This window comes from Canis lupus, chromosome 13, assembly GCF_011100685.1.
Source record: "Canis lupus familiaris isolate Mischka breed German Shepherd chromosome 13, alternate assembly UU_Cfam_GSD_1.0, whole genome shotgun sequence".
Lineage (NCBI taxonomy): Eukaryota > Metazoa > Chordata > Mammalia > Carnivora > Canidae > Canis > Canis lupus.
Window position 1 is genome coordinate 35,144,568 of NC_049234.1, and position 27,008 is coordinate 35,171,575.

General features: G+C 64.8%; 1 protein-coding gene and 1 long non-coding RNA gene across 2 annotated transcripts in view; one reads left to right on the top strand and one right to left on the bottom strand.

Annotated features, from left to right (window-relative positions):
- The window catches only part of KCNK9 (potassium two pore domain channel subfamily K member 9), a 76,233-nt gene extending 56,455 nt beyond the window's left edge, over positions 1-19,778 (bottom strand). The window contains 1 exon segment of the mRNA XM_038555603.1: positions 19,420-19,778. Within this exon segment, the coding sequence (XP_038411531.1) occupies positions 19,420-19,702 (283 nt within the window). The 5' untranslated portion in view covers positions 19,703-19,778.
- On the top strand, positions 19,385-26,792 carry LOC106559658. Its single transcript, XR_005368823.1, has 3 exons — positions 19,385-19,648; positions 22,954-25,327; positions 25,423-26,792. It is a non-coding gene; the product is annotated as an uncharacterized LOC106559658 (long non-coding RNA).
- The last annotated feature ends 216 nt before the right edge of the window (positions 26,793-27,008 follow it).

Genomic DNA, 27,008 nt, shown 5'->3' on the forward strand with positions numbered 1-27,008 from the left:
CCTCGGACCGTGCGGCACCAGGTCACACACCAGGACGGTAGTACTGGCGGCGGCCGAGGGCTCGGAGGCTGTCCCTGCCAGGAGGCTGGGAGGTCCCTTCCACCCCAGGAGCCCCGGAGGCGGCTGCGAGAGGGGCCACGCGGCCACCTCCCACCCCACCCCGCTGTCTGCGTGTGCCCAGGAGACCCACCCCCGGCCAAGAACACAGAAGCAGGAGTTGCTGTGGGCTTCCAGGAAAGTGTGCTCAGAGAGCAATCCCAGCAGGCACAGCCCTCCTGACCTCGGTCCCATCCTTCTTCTCCCGCTTGGAACATAGATGATGCAACCAGCACAAGCACAAATAGCACAACTAAGGAAGGCGGAGTGGGATGATCAAAGTTGCCTGGGCGCCCATGGCCTGGGGTGGGTGTACCCCAGGGAGCAGCCCGTCACTCCCTGGACAGTCCACCCAGGCACCCTTGGCAACTCCATGTCCTCTGGGTGGCCCCCGGCTGCCCACCCCTCAGCCCGGCCCCCTCGAGGCTGCTGATACCTCGCGGGGTCAGCCCTCAGTGGAGGCACGAGAGCGCGCCCCACTCCACAATGTCCTGCCCAGCGTCGGACAGGCTGTCCCTCTGTCCTTCCTCCTCCTCCGAGGCCCCAAACACATATGAACACCTCGCGTGGCCATCGTGAGGGTTAATATGTATGAATCACTCTCTCACATACGCACACACAGATTTCTGACCTGGCTTTGTACCTTATTTTTGTGCCTTTTGTTATAAGCCGTGCCACGATCTTCCTAAAGGGGAAGGATAAAACCCAAGCTAAAAACAGGAACGTCTATATAACAAACGCTAATAAAAGAAATCAGGCACAGACGTAATCTCGGGACAAGAAAGCACATACGGCAGGAAAATATCAAAAACAATAAGGAAGCCGGCTTTGTAAGGCCTCGCCACCAGGAGGAAACCGCAAACGCGAACCTCTACACGTCTTAACCACAAGGCTTCGAAACACATGGAGCTAAAACTGTCGGAACTGCAAGGGGAAGCAGGAGAACCCCCAGCGCTGAGTGCTGGAGGAGGCCCCGCAGGTGTCGTCGGGAATTAAGGAGGCCTCCGAAGTAATGACGATAATTGGATGGTCGTACACACGGGCGCAGGGCCGGGGAAGCGGGTGCGCCAGGGGACCATGGTGGGACCGCGATGGGGATGGGCGCCGTGGGCACCGGGACGGATGGAGCACAGGCTCTGCACCGCGCACAAGAGGCCACGAGACAGCGATCGTTTAAAAACGCTCCGTGTGCTTCCTCCAACACGTGCGTGGGCTGACGTCGCCACTTTTCCACCACTGGAAAAGACCTGGATAACCTAATAAACCAGTTTGATTTTATAGGTTTAGGTCGAATGGCAGGCACGCCAGGGAGACAGATGCTCTTTTCCAAAACCCGCGGAGCGTTACCAAAAGTAATCTTTTCATGACAAGGGAGAAAGTCCGGTAAGTTTTAAGACATAGATGCCGAACATCAGAAACGCGCCTCCGGAGAGCGAACACCTGATGACCGTGAGCTCCTTCCATGCTCAACGGCGTGGAACACAACGGCTAACTTAGTCTTCTTGAGCACCTCGCCGGCTGTGGCTATGGTTAGGACCATTATCTCCACGTCACAGATGGCAAAAGCCAAGGCACAGAGAGGTTGTGCTACACACCCAAGGTCACACAGCTAGTAACACGGCCAGGGCAGGGTAACGGCCAGGCAGTCAGGCCACAAAGCTCACGTTCGCGATCGCCATGCTGACAAAAGCGTGTGTGCACGGAGGTGGGTCCTGTTAAAACAGCATACTTCAAGTAATTCTTGGGTTAGAGAAAAAAAAAATGCGCTCCTTGGTGAGGTATTTAGGAACCGGCGACAATGGCAGAGCTACGGGAGACAGCCACGGTGGCGCGCAGAGGACCATGTGTAGCCTTTAATGCGTTCCTTTAAAAAAAACAACCAAACAACAACAAAAAAAAAAAAAAAAAAAAAAACACAGCCCAGTCACTCTCGGTGCTTGATCGTCGGGAGAGAAAAACCAAAGTAAAGGATGCAAAAGAGGTGTTTAATAAATACAACCGTGAAAATCGATAAGACACATAACCCGACTAATAAATAAAACCAAGAGCTGGTTCTTTTAAGAGATCGATACGCGTCGGCAACTAATAATTCCAAATATTTTCAAGTGATGTACAGGCCAAAGAAAGCTTGTGAGCAGGCCAGGGCCGGCGCGGGAGCCGAGCCAGCTCCCCGTCCCCCTCCGCACGGCGAGCTGCTGGCAGCGGCCACCTCCCGGGAGTGGGGCCGAGGGGCCGGGCCTGCCCCGGCGCTGCCTCTGCTACTTTATGTTCTGGTTCAAGTCGTTTCCGTGGTTCCAGATACACACGACGTAAGAAAAACGGTGTCGCAGACGCCCAGACGCAAATAACTGAGCTCCAGTCATGAAGAGCTCAGGGCCAAGCTCCGACCATCTCCATCCCCATCCCCGCCACCCCAGACCCCCCACATCCCCTGCAATTCAGATGCTTTTGAAGCAAATCCCCAGACTCCGCATTTCAACCGCTCAAGGGTTTATCCCCAAAAGATAAGGCCTCGTTTATTATGCAGACTCATAATACGAAGGCCACCCCCAAAAACTCAACGTCAACCTGCATCGCGTGTAAGTTACAGGAGCACCACACGCTGTTTAAAAAATCTGATTACAGTGAAGTTTATTTTTTTTTAAGGATCCTATTTATTCATGAGAGACAGAGACAGAGACAGACAGACGGGCAGAGGGAGAAGCAGGCTCCTGTCAAGGAGCCTGATGTGGGACTCAATCCTGGGGCCTAGGGTCACACCCAGAGCCAAAGGCAGGCGCTCAACCTCTGAGCCACCCAGACGTCCCTACAGTGAAGCTTAAAGGCGGCACAGGAGGCTTCATGCATCCCCCCCCCCGCCCGCCGCTGTCCCCCCGGAGGTGCTGAAGGAGGCAGGATCACCCCAAGTCTGACCATGGGGACGCCGAGGTGGGAGTCAGCAAGTTGGGGCACAGGTCTGGGTCCCCCGTGGCCCTTTCGCCCAACATACAGCTGATGTGGAGAATAACGGCACGCTGGGGCCACAAGAACCTCTGTGGCCATAATGAGGCGAGACGCGGCGCAGAACCAGCCTCTGTGAGCCGCTGCTCCGTGCCAGGCCCTGGACTGGGTGCTCTCATCCCCACCGTCTCACCGGACCCTCAGCCCTACGAGGGGGTGACAGGCTGGACTGTGTCCTCCCAAATAATTCCTGCTCCGGTCCTAACCCCCCAGGACCTCTGAATGTGACCGTGTTCAGAGACGGGTCTCCAGAGACGTGATTGAGGTAAACTGAGGCTGTGCGTGGGGGCCTGCTGCAAAGTGGTCAGGTCCTGTAAGAGGCAGAGGGGAGGACCCGGGCACGCACAAAGGGGCGACCGTGGGAGGACATGGGGTGGAGGGGACATGCCACCTACAAGCCAGGGAAGGGGCCTCAGAAGGAGCCTCCAGACACCCTGACCTCAGACCTCTGGTGCCGAGACCCGGGAGAAATCAGGTTCCTGGTGCTTAGGCCCCCGGTGCGTGGCACCCTGTCTCGGCCGCCGAGCTGCCTAACGCAGCGGGAGACAGTGCACCGTCTACATTCCAGAAGAGACAAGAGCACATCAGCTTAGAGCTGTGACACGGGCAGCATCCGAACCCGACTGCAGTCCTAAGCCGGGCTTCCCTCCACCGCGCCCGGCGGCGGCAGCCGATGTCAGAGAGCTCGAGGGGCTTGGCGAGGGGTGTGGACGGGCTCCCGGTCAGCCAGCGGGGTGCTGCGCAGGCGTATGTGCCGCCCTGGGCATGCGTGACTCGTGTCAGCCGTTGGCACGTGTCAGCAGGGTCACGGCATGAGGCGCCCCGCTTGCCCTCCCTGCCCTCCTGGGCCTCTGCCATCGCCGGGAGGAAGACACACAGCGGCTGAGGACAGAGCGGGCCCGGCGGCCTGCAGGCCCAGCGATGACCATCTGGAGCGGCTGAGCCCCAGGCTGCGCACGGTAATAAATGGGGGTTGTTTTAAGCCTCCGCCTTTGGGGGGGTGATTTGTTACACGTCACTAGCTAACTGATACAAAGGTCGAAAGCGGCAGTCTGTGACACTAGGGTTATGAGCACAGACTCCGAGGTCAGGCTGCGGGGTCGGGCTCCCGGCCCTGCCCCCGTTGAGCTGCGTGACCTCGGGCCAGTCACTTCACCGCCCTGATCTTCCGCGTCCGCTTACAATGGGAACACGTGAAATCATCCATCTGCCCAGGCTGCGGAGGGGATGAGACTCCCAGAGGCGGTGTCCGCGAGGAGCTGGAGCCCTGACGAGCCACGACTGTCACGGCGGTCGTGGCGGGAGGAGAGCGGCTGCACCTGCCCCGGGCCATGGCTCTGGCCGGCAAAACCAGAACGAGCAGGTGACAGGTCCTCTGGTCCCATTGTGTGCTTGGACCCCGAAGCCACATGCGCCGTTCCCCTGCTACCTGAGGGCGGGCGGCGAGCTCCCCGTCACGGGAGGGGTGAGGCACGGCGCCAGCCCATCCGCAGAGGCTGGGACAGATGGCCCGTGAGCCCCCGCGTCTGACAGATAATCACAGAGGCTGATGCTCCGGTATCCAGCCCAGGGTCCCGGGAGGGTGGAGCACCCCTGGGCGCCAGGAGGGAAGGTGGGGCAGGTGTGCCAGAGAGGATGCAGGGCTCCAGGACCCATCACTGGAGCTCGGGTGTCAAGGCCCCCGGGGGAACCGCGGGCAAGTCACTGGACCACCCCGAGTCCCATCAGCACAGCGGGGCGTAGTCCTCAACCCCAACTTCACAGGCTTGCGACGCGGATGGAAGGTGGTTGAGGATTGGAACCGAGTCATAAAACAGACAATCCCGGGACACCCGGTGGCTCAGTCGTTTAGCCCCTGCCTTCGGCCCAGGGCCTAATCCTGGAGACCCGGGATCGAGTCCTGCATCGGGCTCCCTGCATGGAGCCTGCTTCTCCCCCTGCCTCCTGTGTCTCTGCCTCTCTCTCTCTCTCTCTCTCTCTCTTTCTCTCTTTCTCTGTGTCTCAGTAATAAATCTTATTTAAAAAAAAAAAAAAAAGACAATCTCACGGACAAACAACATCTCCACGGGGCTAGCCACAGCGCCAGCACTCGGAAAAGCCTTCATCTCTGAAGTTCTCGTTCACGGGTCCAGGGTGGGCAGGGAGGTAGCCACCGAGATGTCCCTTCTCTCCCCTCACAGACGTGGCTCATCAGTCATAGAAGGTGCTCCTCCCCACCAGAGCAGCTCCTCCCCACGGGGCCCGCTCCTCCCCACCAGGGCAGCTCCTCCCCACGGGGCCCGCTCCTCCCCACCAGAGCAGCTCCTCCCCACGGGGCCCGCTCCTCCCCACCAGGGCAGCTCCTCCCCACGGGGCCCGCTCCTCCCCACGGGGCCCGCTCCTCCCCACCAGAGCAGCTCCTCCCCACGGGGCCCGCTCCTCCCCACCAGGGCAGCTCCTCCCCACCAGGGCCGCTCCTCCCCACGGGGCCCGCTCCTCCCCACCAGAGCAGCTCCTCCCCACGGGGCCCGCTCCTCCCCACCAGGGCAGCTCCTCCCCACCAGGGCCGCTCCTCCCCACGGGGCCCGCTCCTCCCCACCAGAGCAGCTCCTCCCCACGGGGCCCGCTCCTCCCCACCAGGGCAGCTCCTCCCCACCAGGACAGCTCCTCCCCACGGGGCCCGCTCCTCCCCACCGGGGCCGCCCCTCCGCTCCACGCTCCAGCCAACCAGCTGGGCCAGACGGGCCGGGGGAGACCTTCCCGTCTCCGGAGACACCAAGGCCCACAAGACCCCGCTGCCCCTCCTGGCTCCGCGCCACTCACAAGGCTGTGGGCTCCAGGATTTACAACTGCGCCCGCAGACCGCCCCCCATACACCCCGGACCCGCTGCATCTGGGGTGACAGTGGGTCTTCCCAGTGGGGGACACCAGCCCCCCAGCCCCGCACAACCGGCTCCAGGCCACACAAAGGTCACCAAGAAGACGTTGAGACATGGGAAGAGATGTCTCGCGCGTGGCCGAGGAGGGCTAAAGGCGCAGGCGCACAGGAGACGTGCACCCCGTGGTGGTGGCTGGGGACACAGCACAGGCCGCCGCCGCGGCTCCCGCCCTCAGGCCCGGGAATCCCGCCACCACCAGACACCCTCCAGTAAGAACCCAGCGGAGTCTACACACACGCACGCACACGCGCACACGCAGATGTTCGGTCAAGCACTACCTATAATTGGCAAAAAATGAAAATAAAAAAGGTACATTAAATTGCTATAAATAGGACAGTAAAGGGACAACAGTACATTCCTTTAGTGGATGCAGAGCCGTAAAAAATAAACCTCCCTGAAGACGGCAGAAGCACGAGGCTGGATATAAACTCACCGGGAGAAAGGGGCTCAGAAGCACCAGGCATCGCCCTCAGACGCCGCGGGGCCTGCCAACACAGCAGAACCCAGAAACGCGTGCCCCATCGTCCATCCCCCTGCGGCGAGGATCGGTCAGGAGACACGGTCCTGGGCAACGAGGTGTCGGGGGGCCCTGGGGCGCCCTCCAGGAAAGCTCCACAGGCAGGGGCCCGCCCGTCTGGGACGTTGCCGTTCTCGCTCATTCTCTGGCCTGCTTCCTGCTGCCAGGAGGATGCTGGAGGTGACGCCGGTGGCGGTGCAGCCACCTGGGGGCCATGAGGCACCGGCCTTAGGACAGAAGCCAAGCTAAGATGACCGCGCAGAGTGACTCCAGCAGGAGCCGCAGCCTCCGAGGACCTCAGGGAGCTGCCCCGTCGGCCCACCCGCCTCGACTGAGGAAACGGGACTGCGGTGGGGTCAAGTCGCCATTAGTTGGACTTTCTGCTCCTGGCAGCTGGACGTAAGCTCGAACACGTTCTTGCCGATAAAATGATAGAACCAGGGGTCACGTGCGGCAACGACGCGCGTGTGAACGTGAGAAGCGACAGCCGTCTGTGTGTGACCACAGGGACGCTGCGGGGACTCTCCCCTCCTTATAAATGCTTTCTGCTGTCGCTTGCTAGTGCTCAGTGACGGGAGAGCCACCGTGTGGATCGACACCCCCAGCATCCACCCTGCCAGCGCCTGGGTCCCTCTGGCCTGAGCCCCGTCCCTAACAAGCGACAGACCCATTTGCCAACAGCCAGAGGGACTCAGCGCTCAGGGCGCAAAGAATCTGTTAGCTCCCGGAAACGGCACTCACACTGGGGGAGCCCTCATAGCCCCGGGGTCACCAGCACCCATTTTGCAGACCGACTCCAAGGACACAAAGGTGGCAATACCAGCCGGCAGGCACAGAACCCGGAGCTGTCTCCAGACACACTCCGGGCCCTAGAGCCGGGCTGGGGCTGGGGCCACGCTCCCCCACCTCAATGAGGGGTGGCCAAGGGCCCAGCCGGGGTGCTGCCCAACACCCCCAGGCTCCCCGGCCCACCTGGCAACTGACACCGGGACCACCTGGCAACTCTCCCCACCCGGGCCCACCTGGCGACTTGCCCAGGGCCCACCTGGTGACTCCCCCCTACCTAGGCCCACCCAACTGACTTACCCTGGCCCACCTGATGACTGGCCCCAAGCCCACCTGGTCACTGGCCCCAAGCCCACCTGGTCACTGGCCCCGAGCCTACCTGGCAACTCGCCCAGGGCCCACCTGGTAACTGGCCCCGGCCCACCTGACTGACTCGTTCTGGCCCACCTGACTGACTCGCTCTGGCCCACCTGGTGACTGGCCCTGAACCCACCTGGTAAGTGGCCCCGGCACACCTGGTGACTGATCCCAAGCCCACCTGGCAACTCACCCAGGGCTCACCTGGTAACTGACCCTGAACCCACCTGGTGACTGGCCCCAAGCCCACCTGGTGACTGACCCCAAGCCCACCTGACTGACTCGCCCCGAGCCCACCTGACTCACCCTGGCCCACCTGGTGACTGACCCTGAGACCCCCCTGAGTGACTCACCCCTACCCCTAAGTGACTCACTTCGATTCCACCTGAGTGTCTAGCTTCCCCCAATCCCATCTGAGTGACTCACTCCAAACCCACCTGAGTGACTCACCCCAGTCCCACCTGACTCACCCCAACCCCTCCGGAGTGACTCCCACCAATCCCACCTGAGTGACTCACCCCTACCTCTGAGTGACACCCCAACCCCCCCGAGTGGCTCCCTCCATCCCCCAGGAACAAGCCCACCTCAGCCCCACCTGAGCCCTCATTCCCATCTACACTGTGCGCCTGAAAGCTCACTTGAGTCACCTCCTGGGCAAAACCCCACAACTGGACCACCTCTCCCTGTGTGTCCTCCTTGGAGTAGAGGGAAGGAGCCCCCTTTCCAGGGGCACGCCAGCACACCCGCCATCACCCAGAAGGCGGCTTACTCTCCGATTCCACCGAAGGGGCTCGGCGAAGAGAAGTCACCAGGCCGGGGCCCATTCTGCATCTCGGGGGACAGGTGGCAATGTCTGGAGATATTTCTGTTTGTCACAACTGGGTGGGGGTGCCGCTGGCAACTCGTCAGCAGAGGGCAGGGCTGCTGAACGTGGAGCACACACAGGACGGCCCTGCTGCTCGGGAGTACCCAGCCCCAAAGTCCGTGCAGGTGGGGGGGGGGGAATTCCCCGGGGTCGGATCGGGTCAGGGGGTCCGATCCCAGGGCACCGCCGGCCAGAGCGGGCCCTCCGCACGGCCCCGCACTCTCTGCCGCATGCAGGCCCGCAGGTTCCAGAGAAGTACCTGACTCGAAGGGCAGAGGCACCTCACCAAGCCCACCCCCCCACCGGGCTCTAAGGTGCGGCAGGTGCAGCAGAAGGGGCAGGTGTGCAAGCACAAACGATCCCGGGAGCCCAGGGCACGACTGCACAGCCCAGGCCACCAGGTAGTGGCTGTGAGCCCCCAGCCTCTGCCCCTCGTCCCCTGGGACTCACAGCGCCCCAGATGGATGCCCACACCCCACCGCTCCAACAAATGCTCAACGGGACCCAAGGACACCTCCGCCACAGGCTGCACACTTACTAACATTCGGGGTCCCTGACACGGCGTCTTAGTCCTGACGCTCCCTCCAATAGCCAATCCACAAATACCTCGTAGGGCCAAGGGGCTTTCACGTGGACAGCGCCAGCACAGCCCGAGCACCCACTGGGTGACCTTCTGACCAGCATCCAGAGCACAGACACGAGGATGGTCTCCAGCACCTTGGGAGCACAGTGTGCCAGGCTGGGTGGAGGGAACAACAGGCACCGTCCCAGGTGGGGAAGTGCCAGACAAGTGGGGCAACAGGGTGTGCGGGAGGCAGGGAGAGGGAGCCGAGGGGTCGCAGGGCGGGAAGCCGGAGGGCCAGCAGCCCCGAGGGGCAGCGAGTGAACCTATGACTCCCCCCTCCCACCCCCAGCTCAGGCGAAGGCCTGGTGACGCTCGCCGAGGGGCCTCACCTTCCTGAACAAGCTGCACCTCACGCATCCAGCAGAGCCAGCGACAGCCGAGGGCCACTCCACAGATGGGCGACCCCGCCGGGTGCCCCTCTAGCTCACACGGGTCTGTCACCAGCAGTGGTGCCGGGGCCCGAGATGACACATCTATGCCGACGGGGGGAAGCTCCCCATGGGGCAAGTCCCCTACCCAGCTCTCTTCCATTAAAACCAAGTTCAAACCCAGGCGGAGGTGTACCTGCACCTGCTGGGTGGCCCCCAGGCCTAACCAAGTGGGGAGACGGGGCCCTGGGCCGCTCAGCCCCCAGCTGTCCTGCTCTGGGGGCCCCGGGGTGTGACTCGGGGTCCAGCAGGCCTGTGAGCCCCCTTGCGGGAGCCTGAGCCCAGCCCTGCCCTGAGGCCTCAGGTGAGCAGCAGGGACGCTCCGCGCAGACACGAAGCTGTGGCACCGGGGGCCGGGGGGAGCCCCGGGACAGCGAGGTGCGATGGGTGGGGGCAGAGGGACAGGCCCTCGGCCGAACAGGGGAGGGGCAGCTGGGGAAGGGCAAGGCACGGCTGCACAGCAGGAGGCAGGAGAGACCCCGACCTGTGGGAGGACCAGGGGGGCTTTGGCCTGTGGACCTGGCTCTGCCCCAGAGGGACGGGGGCACCGGCAGGGGGAAGACAGGAGTATGGGGCCTCACGGGCCGGGGGGGTGGTATCCCGAAGCCACATTTTTTCAACAGGAACAGGCTGGGGAAATGGAACACTGGGCTGGTGCATGATGGCCCCCGAAAGCCCCAAGCCCGGCACCCCACTTGAGAGCCTCCTCCTGCGGCGGGCAAGACGCCTCACAAGGGTCAGGGTCCTGGGACCCAGACGAGGCAGTGCGGGAGACAGATGTCCCCTAGAGGGTGACTTGGGTGGCTACATGGTGACAACTCCCCCGATGTGCCCCACACGGGAGCTCACCAGCCTCCCGCCTGCCGTCGGTGCTGGCGAGGGGGCCGTTTGCAGGCGTGTGCCCCACGTTCGCAGCCACACACCCGAAGCCCGACGGCTCCGTGTCACAGACGGTGGAGCTGAGGCGCAGGGGACATACCCAGGATGGGGCCCCCAGGATGAGCAGACGCAGGCAGCCCCCCCCCCCGGGGCCACAGGACCCCAGATCCGCGCACCCCCCAGCCCCTCTGTGCTCAGTCACCTGGAGGGGAAGGCAGCGGCCTCAGGCAGCGCACGGACCTGCCCCAAGGCTCCGGGGGTCCGGCCCAGCGCCCCCCTCACCACACCGCACCCCTGCCCCAGCGTCCCTTCCTCTGGTCTGATGCCTGCCCCCCCCCCACCGGGCCACCCACTGGCTCCTTCCAGGGCTGGGGACGCGGGAAGGGTGAGGACCATCGGGGCTCGCCCCGAGCAGTCTCTCCCACCGCTCGAGGCCGGGCTGAGCCCCGGAGCCCAGGCAGAGCGGGGGGTGTGGAGGCGGCGCCAGGCCAGGGAGACGAGCCAGGGAGGCCCCCGGAGCCCACCAGCCGCCGGCACCCTCGCGGCCCCGAATGTTCTTCGCTTTCCCCACCACCGCAACTTCTATCCGCCACCCCCCCACCCGTCCAGGCCCGCGGCGCGGCGGCCTAGCGTGTCGCTGGTGTGTCGCTCACGGATCAGCTCCAGGGACGGCACCTGCCTTCACAGCCACGCGGGACAGAGAAACGGCTGGTTCTCGAAGCTCAGGACGCGTCGAGGAGGGAGCGGCCGCCCGGGAGGGGCACACGCGAGGGGGCGTTCAGTGCGGCACCCAGACAGGCGGACAGGGCATCCCGCCTTCGACCGGGCTCCCAGAGCGCACGCGGCGGGGGGGAGGGGAGGGGCAGGCGGGACTGGTACAAACCCCGCAACCTGGACCTGCTCCAGGGCCCTGACGTCGTCGGTTCGGGACCAGCGGGTGCCCGCGGTGGAAAACAGAGAACATTCTGCAGGCAGAGATCTGGGGTGAGCCCAGGCAGGAAGAGGGACCCTCAAACAAAACCCCCTTGATGGGATGGACACCAACCCCCACCCCCGCGCCATAGCTGGGGGAAGTGGACCCCCTCGGGAAGGCTGGCGTCCCAGAATTCCTCTGCCCGTGGTACTTAGTGCAGACCGCCCGCCCCCCTTCATTGGCCAGCCCGCCCGGGGCCCCTCCCAAGTCCTGGGGCTCTGCTGGGTGCAGGGCCTTGGTGCCCACTATCTTCCTGGTGCTCTGGCAAGGCTGGTGCCAAGAAAGCGTGGGGCTGCCCATGCTCTAGGTCAGAGGGGTGGGCCCTGGGCTGCCAGCTTGGACGACCTCAACCCCCCACCCGCTCCAGCTGCTCCCCACAGGCCCCCCCTCCCTCCGCTTCTGGGCCTGAGCCTCCCAACTTTCAGTTTCTGAATGCAGACCTTCTGACCCGTCTTTAGGTGACCACCATAGGAACTGGTCACCTCTTTAAAGATTAATCCCTCCCCCAGCCCAACACACACAGCCCTCTTCTCCACACGGTGGCCCCACCAGGTCAGAACCTCACACAAGAACCTCGTCATTCATCTAAGCACGTCCTGCTCCCTGACATGAGAGGCAATGAGCTCCCTGGCACTGGAGGCATTCAAAAAGAAGCTGAACGGTGAGGGAGACTCTGGGGTGCTAGTAATAGTATTTCTTGATCTGAGTGCTGGTTACCAGGGCATGGCTTGTTTATAAGGATTATTGAGCAAAACAACATCACTCGGCATCAGGGAAAAACAAATCAGAACCACAAGGAGATACCACCTGACACAGGTCAAAATGGCTAAAATTAACAGCTCAGGAAACAACAGATGTTGGCGAGGATGCGGAGAGAGGGGAGCCCTCTTACACTGCTGGTGGGGGTGCCAGCTGGTGCTGCCACTCTGGAGGACAGTATGGAGGGTCCTCAAGAAGTTAAAAATGGAGCTACCCTGCAATCCAGCAATCGCGCTACTGGGGATTTATCCAAAGGATACGAACACAGTGATTCAAAGGGGGCACCTGCACCCCAATGTTCTCAGCAGCCATGTCCACAAGAGCCAAACTGTGGAAAGAGCCCAGGTGTCCATCGACAGATGAAGGATAAAGAAGATGTGGGCTGGGATCCCTGGGTGGCGCAGCGGTTTGGCGCCTGCCTTTGGCCCAGGGCGCGATCCTGGAGACCTGGGATCGAATCCCACATCGGGCTCCCGGTGCATGGAGCCTGCTTCTCCCTCTGCCTATGTCTCTGCCTCTCTCTCTCTCTCTCTCTGTGTGTGTGACTATCATAAATAAAAATTAAAAAAAAAAAATTTAAAAAGAAGATGTGAGCTATAGACAACGGAATATTACACAGCCATCAGAAAGGATCAAATCTTGTCATTGGCAACAACATGGATGGAACTAGAAGGTATTATGCTGAGCAAAATAAGTCCATCGGAGAAAGACGAATACCATATGATTTCACTCATGCAGAACGTTAGAAAGAAAACAGAAAAACAAGGGGAAGAGAAGGAAAAATAAGATGAAAACACAGAAGGAGAGAAACTGTAAGAGATTCTGAACTCTAGGAAATAGGCTGAGGGTGGCTGGAGGGCCTGGGGGGCTGGGGTCACCGGGTGCCGGGCGTGGAGGAGGGCACGTGACGGGATGAGCACTGGGTGTTCTGTGCAACTAATTGATGCATCACTAAATTCTACCCCTGAAACAAACAAAAACTTTTAAAAAGAAATTATTGAGCAGTATACTTTTGATAAGTGTCCTTTTCTGCGTGAATGTTATAACTCAATAAACATTTTTTAAAGATTTGTATTTATTTATTTGAGAGAGAGGGAGTGCATGAGCAGGGGGAGGGGCAGAGGGAGAGGGAGAGACAATCTCAAGCCGACTCCTCCCTGAGCACAGAGCCCAACACGGGGCTCAATCTCATGATCCTGAGATCACAACCTGAGCCGAAATCAAAAGTTGCATGTTTAACCAATGAGCCACCCAGGTGACCCTCAATAAGTACTTTTAGAAATCAGAAGTGGGCCGCCCCAGTGGCTTAGCAGTTTTGCGCCACTTTCGGCCCAGGGCGTGATCCTGGGGACCCGGGGTTGAGTCCCACATCGGGCTCCCTGCATGGAGCCTGCTTCTCCCCCTGCCTGTGTCTCTGCCTCTCTCTCTCTCTCTCTCTGTCTCTAATAAATAAATCTTTAAAAAATTAAAAATAAATAAAATAAAATCTTAAAAAAAATAGAAAATAAAAAAATAAAAATCAGAAGTGACTGGGATTGGCTGACCATTATTTTAGGAAGGAGCTGTGGCCGGGACGCCGTGGAGATCCCCACATCGACCACTTACTGAGACGGTCCCAGAGGCGCTGCACGCCTCTCACTGCTGCATGCCTCCTGCCAGCACAGTGCCCCCCTCAGCCCAGGGAAGAAGGTGGGTAAAAACACACTGATGGAGGAGTGAACAAACTGGGGGATGGAGGACTGAGGGGTGAATGAGTGAGAGACTGAGTGAACTTCATACAGAAGGATGGCTGTACGCATGCACAGGTGCACAGAACAGGAAGAAACAGGGCCCAGAGGACCTAGAAAGTGAGCGCAGGAGAATGGACGGAGGTGTGAACACAGGTGCCTGGAGGCCCCAGGGTGTAAGTGTGTGGGAATGGATGGATGGAGGTGTGAACACAGGTGCGTAGAGAACCTAGTGACTGAGTGCATGGGAATGGATGGAGGGACGTGTGTGAACACAGGTGCGTGGAGGACCCAGGGTGTGAGCACATGGGAATGGCCAGAGGGTGAGAGGTGTGAACACAGGTGTGTGAAGGACCCAAGGTGTAAGCATGTGGGAATGGATGGAGGGAGGTATGAATACAGGTGAACAGAGGACCCAGGGTATGATAGCGTGGAAACAGATGGAGAGAGGTGTGAACACAGGTGCGTGGAGGACCTAGTGAGTGAGTGCATGGGAACAGATGGAGGGAGGTGTGAACACAGGTGCGTGGAGGACCCAGGGTGTGAGCACGTGGGAACGGCCAGAGGGTGAGAGGTGTGAACACAGGTGCGTGGAGGACCTAGTGAGTGAGTGCATGGGAACAGATGGAGGGAGGTGTGAACACAGGTGCGTGGAGGACCCAGGGTGTGAGCACGTGGGAACGGCCAGAGGGTGAGAGGTGTGAACACAGGTGCGTGGAGGACCCAGGGTGTGAGCGCATGGGAATGGACACAGGGAGGTGTGGACAGGTGCATGGAGGAGGGATGGGGTCACTGGGTGACCCTGCCTCCCCTCCTGCTGCTGCTCTTACCCCTGGGCTTGGCTGGGCCGATGCCCCCGGGGGAGAACAGGAGCGGCCGTGAGAGCCGGGACAGCCCCAGAGTCACAGGGAAGCTCACGTCCCCGTCTCCTCCACGACGGCTGTTAAGTCCGCAACACTCGCCGGAGGGCCAGTGCCACCCGGAGCGAGGCCAGGTCCAGGCAGCGCCCGGGCACAGGAGGGGCCCCACGGGCATCGCCCGCCCCTACACACCAGAAGGGAACAGGGGACGCCACCGCCTCCCGTCCGGGGCCCCGTGTGGGTGAGCGGGCCTTCTCCGGGTCTCGCAGGGCAGGGCTCCTCGGCAGCGGAGCCAACGTGAGAAGCAGAGAGGCGCCGATGGAATGTTCCGCAGGCCCACGCCACAGCGGAGCCCGCGGTGCGGGACGCAGCTCAAGCTCCCGCCTCCCTGTGCTGCCTCATTGGTGCCTCAGTTCCCCCATCCGGCAAGTGGGGCACGGCTCCCGCAGGTCTCCTGGGTGGGGTGCGCCCCGTGTGCAAGCTCCGCGCGCGGCCTCTGGCACCAGCCTGCTCGGCCCGCGGGGCCTGCTTCCGCTCTGCGCGCCTTCGGGAGGAGCCCACCCCGCGCTGGGCCCGCAGGTGCCCAGGGGTGGGGGTGGGGGGTGGAAGGGGTACAGACACTCGTTGCCTGGGGCAGGACAAACCGTGACAACCACGGGCAGGGGGGAGGGGCGCGGCTCAGGGAGGCAGTGGGTGGCCCAGCGGAAAGCCCGGCCAAAAGCCCGGCCTCCCTGGAGGGAGAGGACCTGCCCGGAGGAGCCACCGAAGAGCACTCCCCCTGGGGGTCCTGCACCCTGGCCCCGACTGACTGCTTACCCAGGAGTCGCCCCCCTGCTCTTCACACTGGAGCGCAAGCAACTGTTTGGGTTTGCAGCTTCCCTCCTGCCTCGAGTCGGACCTTATCTTGTCATCTAGACTGTCCCCAGAGTCTCAGAGGCGATGCAGACGAGGCAGGCGCGGGCGCACAGCTAGCACGGAAACCCCGTGTTGGAAGCCACCGCCAAGAACGGAGGCTGCGTCCCACCAAGTGAGTGCCCACCCCACCCCCAGGGGTCCCACAGGAACGAGACCCGGGAGCTGCCCTTCTGCACTCTGACCCCCAGCGGCGGGAGGCTCCCCCGCCCAAGGGAGGAGCCCCAAAACCTTTGCTCGGAGTGTGCCCCGCCCCGGCCGCAGACCGTGCCTCCTGGGGGGCCACCCCGGCTTCCGATGCACCCGGAGGGTCCACAGAAACACTGCCCCTCCCAGCTGTAGCCGAACTGCCAACCCGCACCTCCAACAGCCCTCCGTCCTCCCCTATGCAGACCGGCATGGACGCGGTCCTCCCGGGCCCTGCGGATGAGATCTGAATTCTTGGCGTGCTTTCTTCTTGGTTAATGGTCCTAAAGGGGGGTGACCACGGAGGTCACAGGTGTCAGAGTCAGAACGGAAGAGACCCGGAGATCCCCTTCTGCCGTCCAGGGAGCAGTGGCCCTGGAACGGTTTGGGCCGGGAGCACCTCCTGGAGGGCGGTTGCAGGTTGGCCCGGGGGAGCAGCGGGATCCTGTCGCCAGGCCCTGGGCCTGCAGGGCAGGGGCCTCCAGGCACCCAGCTCAGCAGACAAGCACAACCGGGGTCGGGACCGGGGCCTCCGTCCCCAACACCCGCCGCTCACAAGGGAGCACCACCACGTCCCCAGAAGAGGCTTCAGGTGGCACGAACGTCAGTGGCGGCACCAAATGTGCCCCTTCCGGGCCCGCTGGCCCCGTGACCCCCTCCTTGGGCCGCAGTGGCTGCGCCCCGGCTCCCCCCAGAGCCGGCCGGGGGGCCGGCGTGCTATCCCTTCCCAGCCTCTCACGGAGGTGTGGCCACTGAGCCGGCGCAAAGTGCTAATTATATTGTTTTTAAAATCCATTTCACAGAGTGAGCTAATAACCGGATCCGAGAAGCGGCGTTCGCTGACAGACCACGAGGGCCACTGCGGCCCGCCCGCCTCGCTGACGGGAGCTCAAAGTTGCAGCAGGCTCGAGAAATCGCTCAAGGTTAGATTAAAAATAAGAACACCCGTGAAGATTCACCTGACTCATTAATATCACTGTCCAATAGGAGACAGTTCCTCGGAGGGCCTGGCTTGGGGCTGGGTTTTGTTCTAGGCCGAGGAGGACCTTAATTTGCATTTATATTAAAAAAAGAAGAAAACAAACAGAATTAACTAGAAAGGTGCTTTGTTTCCTGTAAATCTGAGCTCCGGTGCTAAACAGCTGCCGAGGGCAGACGGGCGGGCCCGGCCTATGTCAAAGAACTGGATTCACACCTCCCAAGAGCAGGGGCGATGCCACCTGGGAGACCCCCCACCCCATGGGCCTGGCAGGTGAGTGCTGCGTCAGGCTCCTTCCACAGGTGGGAAAGCCACGGCCCAGGAAGGAAGGGGCTTGACCTGCCTGTGGTCCCCCGCACGACCACACTCAGGGGACAGGCCAGCTCCCTGGGCTCCAAGCACAGGGTGAGGGCGGCTGACTCGGGGCAGTGTTTTCTTCCTTACGGACGTATTCCAACCTTTCTTTCCAGAAACTCAGGTGGAAACCGAGGAAGGAAGTGAGAAAGATCCACGAGGTCATCAGATGCCCCCCCCACCCTGGTCTGGGACTGAGGGGAGCCCCCACTGTGAGCTCTGCTGACCTAACACCCCACTCCCCACCCCCATCTGGCCCCACGTTCCTTGACTTTTCTCTTTGGAGCCTTCGGCGTTCGAGGCATACGCCCGGAACCACCAGCGAGGATCTATAAACACACCCCGATGTGAACTTTATCAGTCTCGCTATTTACTCTTGCAGGTAAACGGACGTCTTGGGGGGCTGCTCTGCACCCCACCCTAGCCGTCTCACTGTTGGAGCTCAGCTCCTGAGAGCAGCCAGGGGTTTCAGGGGCTCCTTTCACTCCTGGGGCCAGGGTGCTGGCCGAGGTCACACAAGGCATGGTTAGGGGATGCCGGGCTTCTCTCCCAGGGCAGTCAGCTGGGGAGGCACATCCCTGGCTCTGGCTCCCCAGCAAACAGGCCCCGGGGTCCCTGGGGTCCCCCGCCCTGTGCGTCCCTGTGTGGCCGCCACAGCTCAGGCTGGAAGTTTAAAGAGAAAGATGACGGTAGTGACCGCCCGGGCCTCTCAGGCGCTGGAAGCACAGGGTGGGGAAAGGAGGGCTCCTCTGTGCTTTGGCCGCCGGGCCAAGCGCGTGGGGCAGGTGGGAGCGGAGCTGGTTACGTAGACGACAGAAGAGCAACTGCCTTCCCAAAACAGAAAAACCTGCACCGATGAATTAAACATTTCAAACAAGATGACTCTCCACAAAGTCTTCTCAAGCAAGAAGCAAAGACAGGCCGTCCTGTGCTGGCGCTTCCTGTTGCATATGGCACTGAGAAATCCTGCTCTTTCAGCACGCAGAGCTTCCCAGACAAAGAAAAACATCTAGGGGAAAATTAGCGAAGGAGGTCCAGAGGAGTCGGGGCGGAGGGAGGACGGAGCCGTGGGCAGGCCGGGGCCTCGCGGTGGCGAGGGCGCACAAGGCACGGGACCTGGCACAGAAAAGAGGCCACCGGAGCCGACACAGTGGCCCTGACAGGTCCAAGGAGATGGCCGTGCAGAGGCAGGGTGCCTCGCGGCCGAGACAAGTTGCAAAGCACAGGGACACCACCCGACCAGCTGCCTCGTCCACTGGGGTGAAGCCGCCACCTGCTCCAATTCCCAAGGGTCTCCAAGGGTCACACGTGTGGGTTCTCCAAACCCCCTGAGCTCGGTGGGGGCACTGCCCTGGGCACCCGGCTTGGCGGCCGGAGGCGCCCTTGGGAGGGGGACCCACAGCGGTCCCCGGGGTGCACGGGCTGGACCGTCTCCCTAGACCAGGGCTGAGCCTCCCCAGTTCCTGGGCAGCAAGCCCACCTGCCTCACCCCGTGCCCCGGCCCGGAGGGGTTGGCGGGGTGCACATGTCCTGCGCTGCCCTCTCCGAGCGGTGTCCCCGCGGCCACCCCTAGCCCGAGCAGCAGGGAGCAAAGTGTCCCCCGCCCCGGGTCCTGGGCAGCACCAGGCTCGGACCGCCCGGCGAGAGAGGAGCCCGGAGGGAGGGCGGCTGACATCTGGGCTGGAGGCGGCGAGCGAGGGTCCCCGGGCCCCCCGGGACGCGAGTCCCCAAGGGCCGCGGGACCGGGCCGCGCTCTCCGCGTCCCGGAGCGGTAGTAAGTGTAGGGCTGGGAGCCCCGCGCAGCCCAGCCCAGCCCGCGCCGGGGCGGTGGGTGGGTGGGTGTCTGCTCTGGGATTATTCTTAGCGCTCCACTCTCTTCGCAAAAGTGGCGCCTCCGCCCTCCCGGCTCCGGCACGCTCGCTCGGGGCGCGCACGCCCGGCCAGACAGCGGGCGCCCGGCGGGGCCGCGGGTGGGGTCGGCGAGGGGCGCGGCGCGCGGGGGCGCAGGGGCGCGCAGGGGGGGCTCCGGGAGAGGAGGGGGCGCGGCGGGCGGGCGGGCGGGAGGCCCCCCCCGCCCCCGGCCCCGGGCTGCCCGCTGCGGTTAACCCTGCGCGCCCCGCGCCGCGCGCCGGGCCGCCCCCTCCCCGGCTCCCCCCGGCTCCCCCCGGCTCCCCCGGCGCGGGGCGCGCGGCCCTTACCTATGGTGGTGATGACCGTGATGGCAAAGTAGAAGGAGCCGGCGAATTTCCACTGGACGCCGGCGCGGTGCGGCTCGGACTGCAGGATCACCAGCTCCAGCTGCCGGTAGTCCTCGGCGCTGATGTTGTACTTCCCCTTGATCCGGATCTCCTCCGCTTTGAGTTTCTCCTCCTCGCGCATCTCGTGGTCCGACTCGAGGGCGTCGAAGACGGCGGCGCCCACCAGCAGGTAGGTGAAGGTGCAGACGATGAGGGACAGAGTCCGCACGTTCTGCCTCTTCATGGCCGCCAGCAAGGAGCCGGCGCGGGGGGCATGTCCCGCAGGCTCGCAGCCGCGCGCGTCCCACTGCAGCGCCCGGCGGCCGCCGCCGCCTCCTCCGCCGCCGCCGCCGCCTCCAAGTTGTAAGCGGCGGCGGCAGCGGCAGCAGCAGCAGCGGCGGCGGCGGCGGCGGCGGGGAGGCGGGGGGCGGGGAGGCGGGGGGGGGCCCCCTCCGGCCGGGCCGGCACCGGCACCGGCACCGGCACCGCCACCGGCACCGCCACCGCCGGGCGGCCGGCGGGGCAGGGGCGGCGCGGGCCCGGGCTCGGGCGAGAAGGCGGACAGGCACAGGAGGCTGCTGGAGCGCCGGGGCCAGGCGTCCGGGAGCCCCGACACCCTGCGCCAGACCCGGCCGAGGCAGCCCGCCCCGCTGCGCAGGGCCATGCACGGCGGCCCCGCCGGGCCCCGCGCCCCCCGCGCCCCCCGCGCCCCGCCCCGCGCCCCCGCCCGAGCAGCAGCAGGGGCGGCGGCGGGAGCCCGAGCGCGGCCGGAGGGCGGCCGCCGGGGCCCGCGCCCCTCGGGGTCCGGCTCGGGGCTCGGGCTCGGGCTCGGGCTCCGGCTCGGGCTCCGGCTCCGGCTCGGGCTCCGGCTCCGGCTCCGGGGCGGCGGCGGCCGGCTAGGAGCCCGCGGGTCTGCGCGCCGCGCGGGACCTCCCCCCGCCGCCCCGGGCCTCCCCGCCCCCCCTCGGGGGGGGCCGCAAAAGTTTGCGAAGTGGCGGCGTCTCCGGAGTCCCCGGCGGGCGGGCAGGGGGCCGGGCAGGTGCGGCGGGCGCGGCGGCCCGAGGCCCGGGGGTCCGCGCGCGGGGGCGCGGCGGGGGCGGCGCGGGGCGCGGGCCGGGCGGCGAAGTTTGCGGGGCTCAGCCCTCGGGGCGCGGGAGCGGGGCGCGGCCCCAGGGCGGCAGGGCCCGCGGCGGAGCGGCCTCGGGGGCGGCCGGGGGGCGGCGCGGCGGCGGCGGCGGCGGCGGCCGGCCAGCCCGCTCCTCCGGGGGCGGCGGGCGCGGCGGCGGCGGCGGCGGCGGCGGCGGCGGGAGGGGTCCCGCGGGCCTGGCGGAGCTGCGGGGGGGGCGCGGGCGCATGAGCCGCGCCGGGGTCGGGGCCCTCCGGCGTCCGGGCGTCCGGGGAGGCGGCCGCGGCGCTGGTCTGCCAGGGGCGCTGCGTGCGTGCGCGCCGGAGGGAGCCGAGTGTGTGCGCGTGTGTCCGGGCGTGTGTGTGTGCGCCCGGGTGTGCGCGCGCGCGTGGCACCTCGCTCGGGCGGGAGGGCCGCGGGGGGCGGGGGCCGGGGGGCGGGGGCCGGGCTACGGCGCGGCCAGGGCCTGCCTCCCCCCCGCCCTCCCTCCCGCAGCCTCCCGGGCGCGCCACCTCCCGCCTGGTCCCCAGCCAGCTGGCGAGGCGGCCGCGGCGGCTCCCGCTGCAGACCGAGCGCGGCGCGCGGCGCACGCGGAGGGAGCCGGGGAGGGGCGGCCGGGCGGGGGCGGGGGCGGGGGCGGGGGCGGGGCGGGCCGAGCGCCGGGTGTCGCCCGGGCGAGGGTGGGGGGCGGAGCCGCCGGCGGGTCGCGGCGGGGGATGGGAGGATAAAGGCGGCCGCCCGGGTCCCTCTCGCCCGGCTCCCGGGAGCGCCTGCGGCCACGCGGGGCGGAGAGTTTGAGAGGACCGGGCCTGGGGGGCACGCGGGGCTGAGCCCCGACAAGGCCGACGGGCACCTCCGGGGAGCCGCCAGAGGGGGGCGGGGGCGGGGGCGGGGGCGGGGGGCGCGCGGGGGAGGGCGCTCCGGGGCGGCCACCTGCCGCGGGCGCACCTCCGCGACGCGTGCCCGGGCCCCGGGGCCGCCCTAGCCCCCGGCGAGCGTCGCCGGACAGGTGGCCCGGCACCTGCTGATCCCGCGCTCTCGGCCGGGGAGCGCCGGGGATGAGATCCGGCCGCCACGCTCGGGGTCGCGGCCTCGGGGAAGGATGCCGCATTCCCCCTTCCTCGTCCCCTCCCCGTTGCTTTTCCCAGAAACATTCCTTGGTTCCCCGAGGCCGGGCGCCGGGTGCTGCGCCCAGAACCTAACCGCGCCGCCCTCCCCCCGCCCGCGCCCAGAGGGCCCCACTCCCGACCAGCCCCGGGGAGGGAGCACGAGGCTCCGGCGGGGGCGCAGCGGTTGCTTGAGTCGGTCCGGAGGGGAGGCCTCTCCCCGCATCAGCCCCGGCCCACAGCAGCCTCCTCCGCCCGCTTCCCCCCATCCTCCCCGGGTCCTCGAGGGCTTTCCCTCGCCGCCCCCCCCACCCCCTTAATCCCCACTTGAGCAGTGGAGCTCGCAGTGGGTAGGCCCAAGGCGCGGAGACCCCGGGCTCCCCCTCCCTGGGTCTGGCGACCGTCCCTGGACCCCAGCCAAGGAAGAGATGGAGACTTGGGTAAAGGGACGCCCCCAGGCGGCGCGCTAACACGCCGGAGAGGTGGCCGAGGGCGTCGCGGGGTGGGCCCGGGGGTGGCCCCGGCCGTGCGCGCTCTCGGGTCGGAGCGCTGACCCCTCCGGGTCGCCCCCTCGGGCTGCGCATCGGCGGGGACTCGGGGTCAGGAGAGCGTGGGAACCCTGTGCCTCCCCGAGGCCCCCCTCCGCTGCTGGGGCGCTGTCCACCCCATTTATGGGACCCGCGGGTGCTCGCGCCCCCCCCACCCCCGGGCCTACGGGCAGGGGGGCCGGAGCTGTGGGCCCCACCTGGGCCGCCGGCCGGGTCTGCGGGCGCAGCGGGCCGGGGATGGGGAGCCCCCACGCGGAGCAGGTGCTCCCCTGGAATTCATTTTGGAAGCCGAGGCGCCTGCTCTCGGCGAATGAGCCCGGCCGCCCGGTGAGTCACCGCGAGCGCCGACAAGGATTCCCGCAGCTGGTAATTACCCGGCGGAACCGGCCGGCCGGGCCTCCTGAGCCCCGCAGCCGCAGCCCTGAGTCACAGCCGTCGGGCCGGGCCGCCCCAGCCGCCTGCCCGCCCGCCCGGCGCCACCAGGGGGCACTGGACTCCGGCCCACAGGTGGCCCCGCTCGGAGCCAGGTGGGCAGGGGAGTCGGGCTGTCCCCGCCGCAGGTGCGGGCGGGGCGGGCGGGGATGCTCTCCAGTGACAGACCCAAGCTTCATTCGGTTTACACACCGCCTTGCCTTTCGGGAAAATGGAACCGCCTGTGCCCACCGGAAGGGGGAAGGGTCCGCATGTGACCTAGTCCAACCTGCTTGTTTTACAGGTGGGAAGGCTTCCAACGGGGGACAGTCACGTGCCCAAGGACACAGGACAGTTACCACCTCGAACCCCGCTTCTGTCCAGCACTCCTTCGAGGACCCCAGCCGCCCTCTGACCCCAACGTCATGGTGCCTTGGAGAGTCACAGACCACCGCCCCCCCCCCCCCCCACACACACACACACAAAGGCTGCCTCTTCCTTTTCTCCTCGCTCCAAAATATGGCCTTTGGACTCAAGCCCCCGGAGCCAGACCTCAGGGAGGGATCTTGGGGCTGGAAGAGGACACTCACACGCGGCACTCTCTACCCCCCACCTGCCCCCCCGACCGGTGGAAGTGAGGTCCCTGGAGCAGAACCTGGCTCCTGGCGTCTCCCCTATGTCCCCAGCACCCCCCACACCTCAGCGGCTCAGCTAGGTCTGTGGGTTGGCACTGCCTGACTGTCCACAAGGAGCCTAGACTACCGCAGGCGCCTCTGGGGAGCCTCTGGGGAGCCTCTGGTGAGCCCAGCTCCTCTGCTACCCCTAGGGTTCCGGGGGCACCCACTCCAGCCCAGCTCCAGTGGGGGGGGGACTCAACTCCCAACCAATGAGAAAGGACCTGGGAAAGCATTTCTAGGAGGAGCTGGGGCAAAGGGAGGGAGGCAGGAAAGCCCCACCCCTCCCCCCACCCCCAGCAAGACCCCCTGATTTAGGGGAGCAGATACGTTCTCTGTGCAGCATAGGCCACTGTGGGTTCATCCCAAGCCTGGCAGGAGCCGCAGCCGGCCTGTGTCCGTCACTGGGCCTCCCTGGACCTCGGTATCTTCTTTAGTAAAAACAGATGTGTTGGTTCAGGTAATAAAGAACATCGCGCCCTTACAGCATCTGCTGCCTACCTGTTTGCGGGGCTCTCCACCCGCGCCGGCTTGTCATTGGCCTCCAGGGACCAAGGCGGGTTACCCGGTCTCACCCAGGGAAGCCCAGCAGTGGACGCTGGTCCCGTGGGGAGTCAGAGTGGGCGCCCCCGGGCCTGCCACCGCAGCACTGTGTCCCTGAAACCGTGAACACTCTGCTGCCAGCGGAAGCCCCGGAGCCACCGTGCTCCAGGCCCGGCTCCCAGGCTGGTGCCCCGGTGCCTGCGCGGACATCGTCATGGTCGGCGCTGGCCCGGGACTGTTTGCTGGCAAGGAGCCACAACGGCCTGCTGCTTCCAGAACATCAAACTCCCTGGATGCCTGCGTGTAATGCTGTGTCACGTTAATACCCCCATCCCTGAAAATAGGCAGAGGCTGCGGAATCACTGCCCCCATTTTATAGATGGGGAAGGTGAGGCGCTAAGCCGCATGGGCCCCAATCACAAAGAGAAGCTGTGGTCTCCTCGGGGCTCCCATGCCAGCTCTGTAGGCGCCTCCCCGCACTCGCAGCTTCGCTGGCCCCCACCGGGTGCTCCCGGCCCACGACATTTGCAGCGGATGGCGTGTCTTCACTCTGGGCCCCCAGATTCCAGAGAGAAGGGCTCTGTCGCCAGGCAGCCAGGCCCTCAGGAGCTTGCCAGACTCTCCTTTGGGATGTGAATCAGCACACCCTGGAGAGCGTTTCTCTGGGCGCACTGGGGACACTGGGTAAGCAGGAAAATTCAGGATTTCGCAGAGCCTGGGCCTGCCAACAGGCGTCCTGACCCGCAGGCTGCAGTGCCGTGAACAGCATCTCCCAAATCCACTTGAGCGTGGGATCTGCCTTTGGGCGGGCGCAGAGCTGGCCTCAGAGCCAGGCCCCGGCCGCCCTTCGGGAGCGCTGTCCCGGCCCGGCTTGCTGGGCACAGGGGGCAGGAGGCCTGGACGCCACCCTGGTCCCACACAGACAGGCCGTCCTCCGGCCCAGGTCCTGGTGGCCCCGCCGAGCAGCCCCCTCTCTCCCCTGCCTGCCGCGACCTTCGGAACACACCGCTTCGCTGCTGGAACCCGACGGGGGCTCCTCGACCAGCCCAGGCTGCCCCCGGCGTTGCCACCTCAGCTCCTGCCTCCCTCCGCCCCTCCTCCAGCACCAGCCTCTGTCTCGACAGCACCTCCGTGCCCTGGCTCATGCTGTTCCCTCTGCTGGCACACCTTTCCCTACCCTCTTTGGGCTCTCATCCTCTCGTCTTTCAAGATTCAGCTCCACCAGCATGCCCTCCAGAAGCTTCCTGGGCCCCCGGGCTGGCCTAGGCTCCTGTGTCCCCGCACGGACTTACATCCCCCGCCTGATGGAGCTCCTCGAGGGCAGGGCCGTGGCCGCCTCAGCCTGGTCGTGCGGGGTCGTGGCCGCCCAGCGCGCACGCAGCAGGTGCACCGCTGGATGGCAGCTAACGGGCAGGGCTGGGCTCGCTCGCTGGCAAGTCTGAGGCCGTTGCCCCACGTGAGGTCGGTCCCAGGCGGGTCTCTGGTGAGAAGGATCTTGAACACAGGGCAACCCAAGGGGCTCATCCTGGGCTCAGCACTCACCTGTTTCCTTTCAGTCTGGCTCAGCTGAGATGGCAAAAAAGAGCCTCCACACGACGTGAGGGGACATGGGAGCCATGGTAAGTCCTCGAGCGGGAGAGTGGTACAGGGATCCTGGTGGATGACTGGTCCTGAGCGCATGTTCCTTGGACACCTGCTGGGCGCTGGGCCTGAGCTGGTGTCGTGTCCTCACGATAACTCTGAGACTGTCATCGTCCCCGCTGGCTGGTGATGCAGCTGAGGCCCCACGAGTTCAGGACAGTAGCCATGAGTCCAGGCCCTTGTGGGGTGGACGGGTGGGAGTTCGGGCGCGGTGCCCCGCCTCTCCCGGCACAGGCACAAGTGGAAGCGGCCGCTGCACAGGAGGCTGTTCAGTGGGCTCCGCGACTGAATCCAGAGGATGCCAAGATAGGTCCCAGGCTTGGGTGACATGCAGTGAGGGTCACAGGGCAGGGAGGCGGGACTCTGGCCAGGACTTCCGAGATACCAGAGGCAGAGCCACAGGTGGAGAAGGGAATGAGGCTGGGTGTGCCTCCGTCTGCCCACGGGGCCCCAGAACGTTATGTCAGCGGGCAGGGAACGTGGTTCTGAGGGTGGACAGTCAGGGCCTGTGGCCTTTGGGTCGTCAGACCTTCGGCTTCCCTGGACACCCGTGGCCAGGTGACCAGGGGACCTGGGCCGCAAACTGGCCAGGGGTCCTCCCCGAGATGTCAAGGGCGGGTCCTGCTGGGCATCTCTGAGTTCCTAAACTCTTGGGCCTTGGAGCGGGGAAGGCAAAGCCAGGGCTCAAGGGCCCCCCTTCAAGCTAAGGACACTCCCTGAAGCCCTGAGCACACTCACTCACACACACACTATGAGCGGACAAGTGGTTGGTGGACTTCAGGCATCTTAATGGGGCAGGAACCGCAGCCCACCTCCACGCCACCCCACAGAGCCTGGGGGTGCCCAGCATCTATCAAGGGGTCCCCGAGGCTCCGTAGCCCACAGGTGCCTCCAGCAGCTGTGACCCTGTGCCCCCCGGGGTGGGGGGTGGGTCTCGGGAACCAGGGCTTCAGCAGCAGACCCACCCCTGACCCCCAACCCCCAAGGCCACCAAGGCTCCCGGGCGCAGGAGGGCCCAGCCCCCCACCCTCTGCACCTGGGTCCCTGGGACACCGCAGAGCAGAGGCTCTGGCAGCTGCTGACCCGATGAATGAAACGGATTCACAAGCAACAAGCCCATGGCCCGGAAGTGGCACCGGGGACCTTTCTCCTGGTCGCTTCCCCGCCACCAGCGCCTGGAATGGCTCGGTGTTCACGGAGAGGAGATGTTTGCTGAACTCACTCTCTGCCTGCTTAAAGTAAATAATAAAATAATAATACGAAATAAAACAAAATTAAAAATAAAAACCCGCTGCTCTTAAAAATAGATAAGAACAGAGGCACCTGGGTGGCTCCGGGGTTGAGTGTCTTTCTCTAGCCCAGGGCGTGATCCTGGAGTCTCTGGATCGAGTTCCGCATCGGGTTCCCCGCAGGGAGCCTGCTTCTCCCTCTGCCTATGTCTCTGCCTCTCTCTGTGTCTCAGGAATGAATAAATAAAATCTAAAAAACAAAAAAACAGACC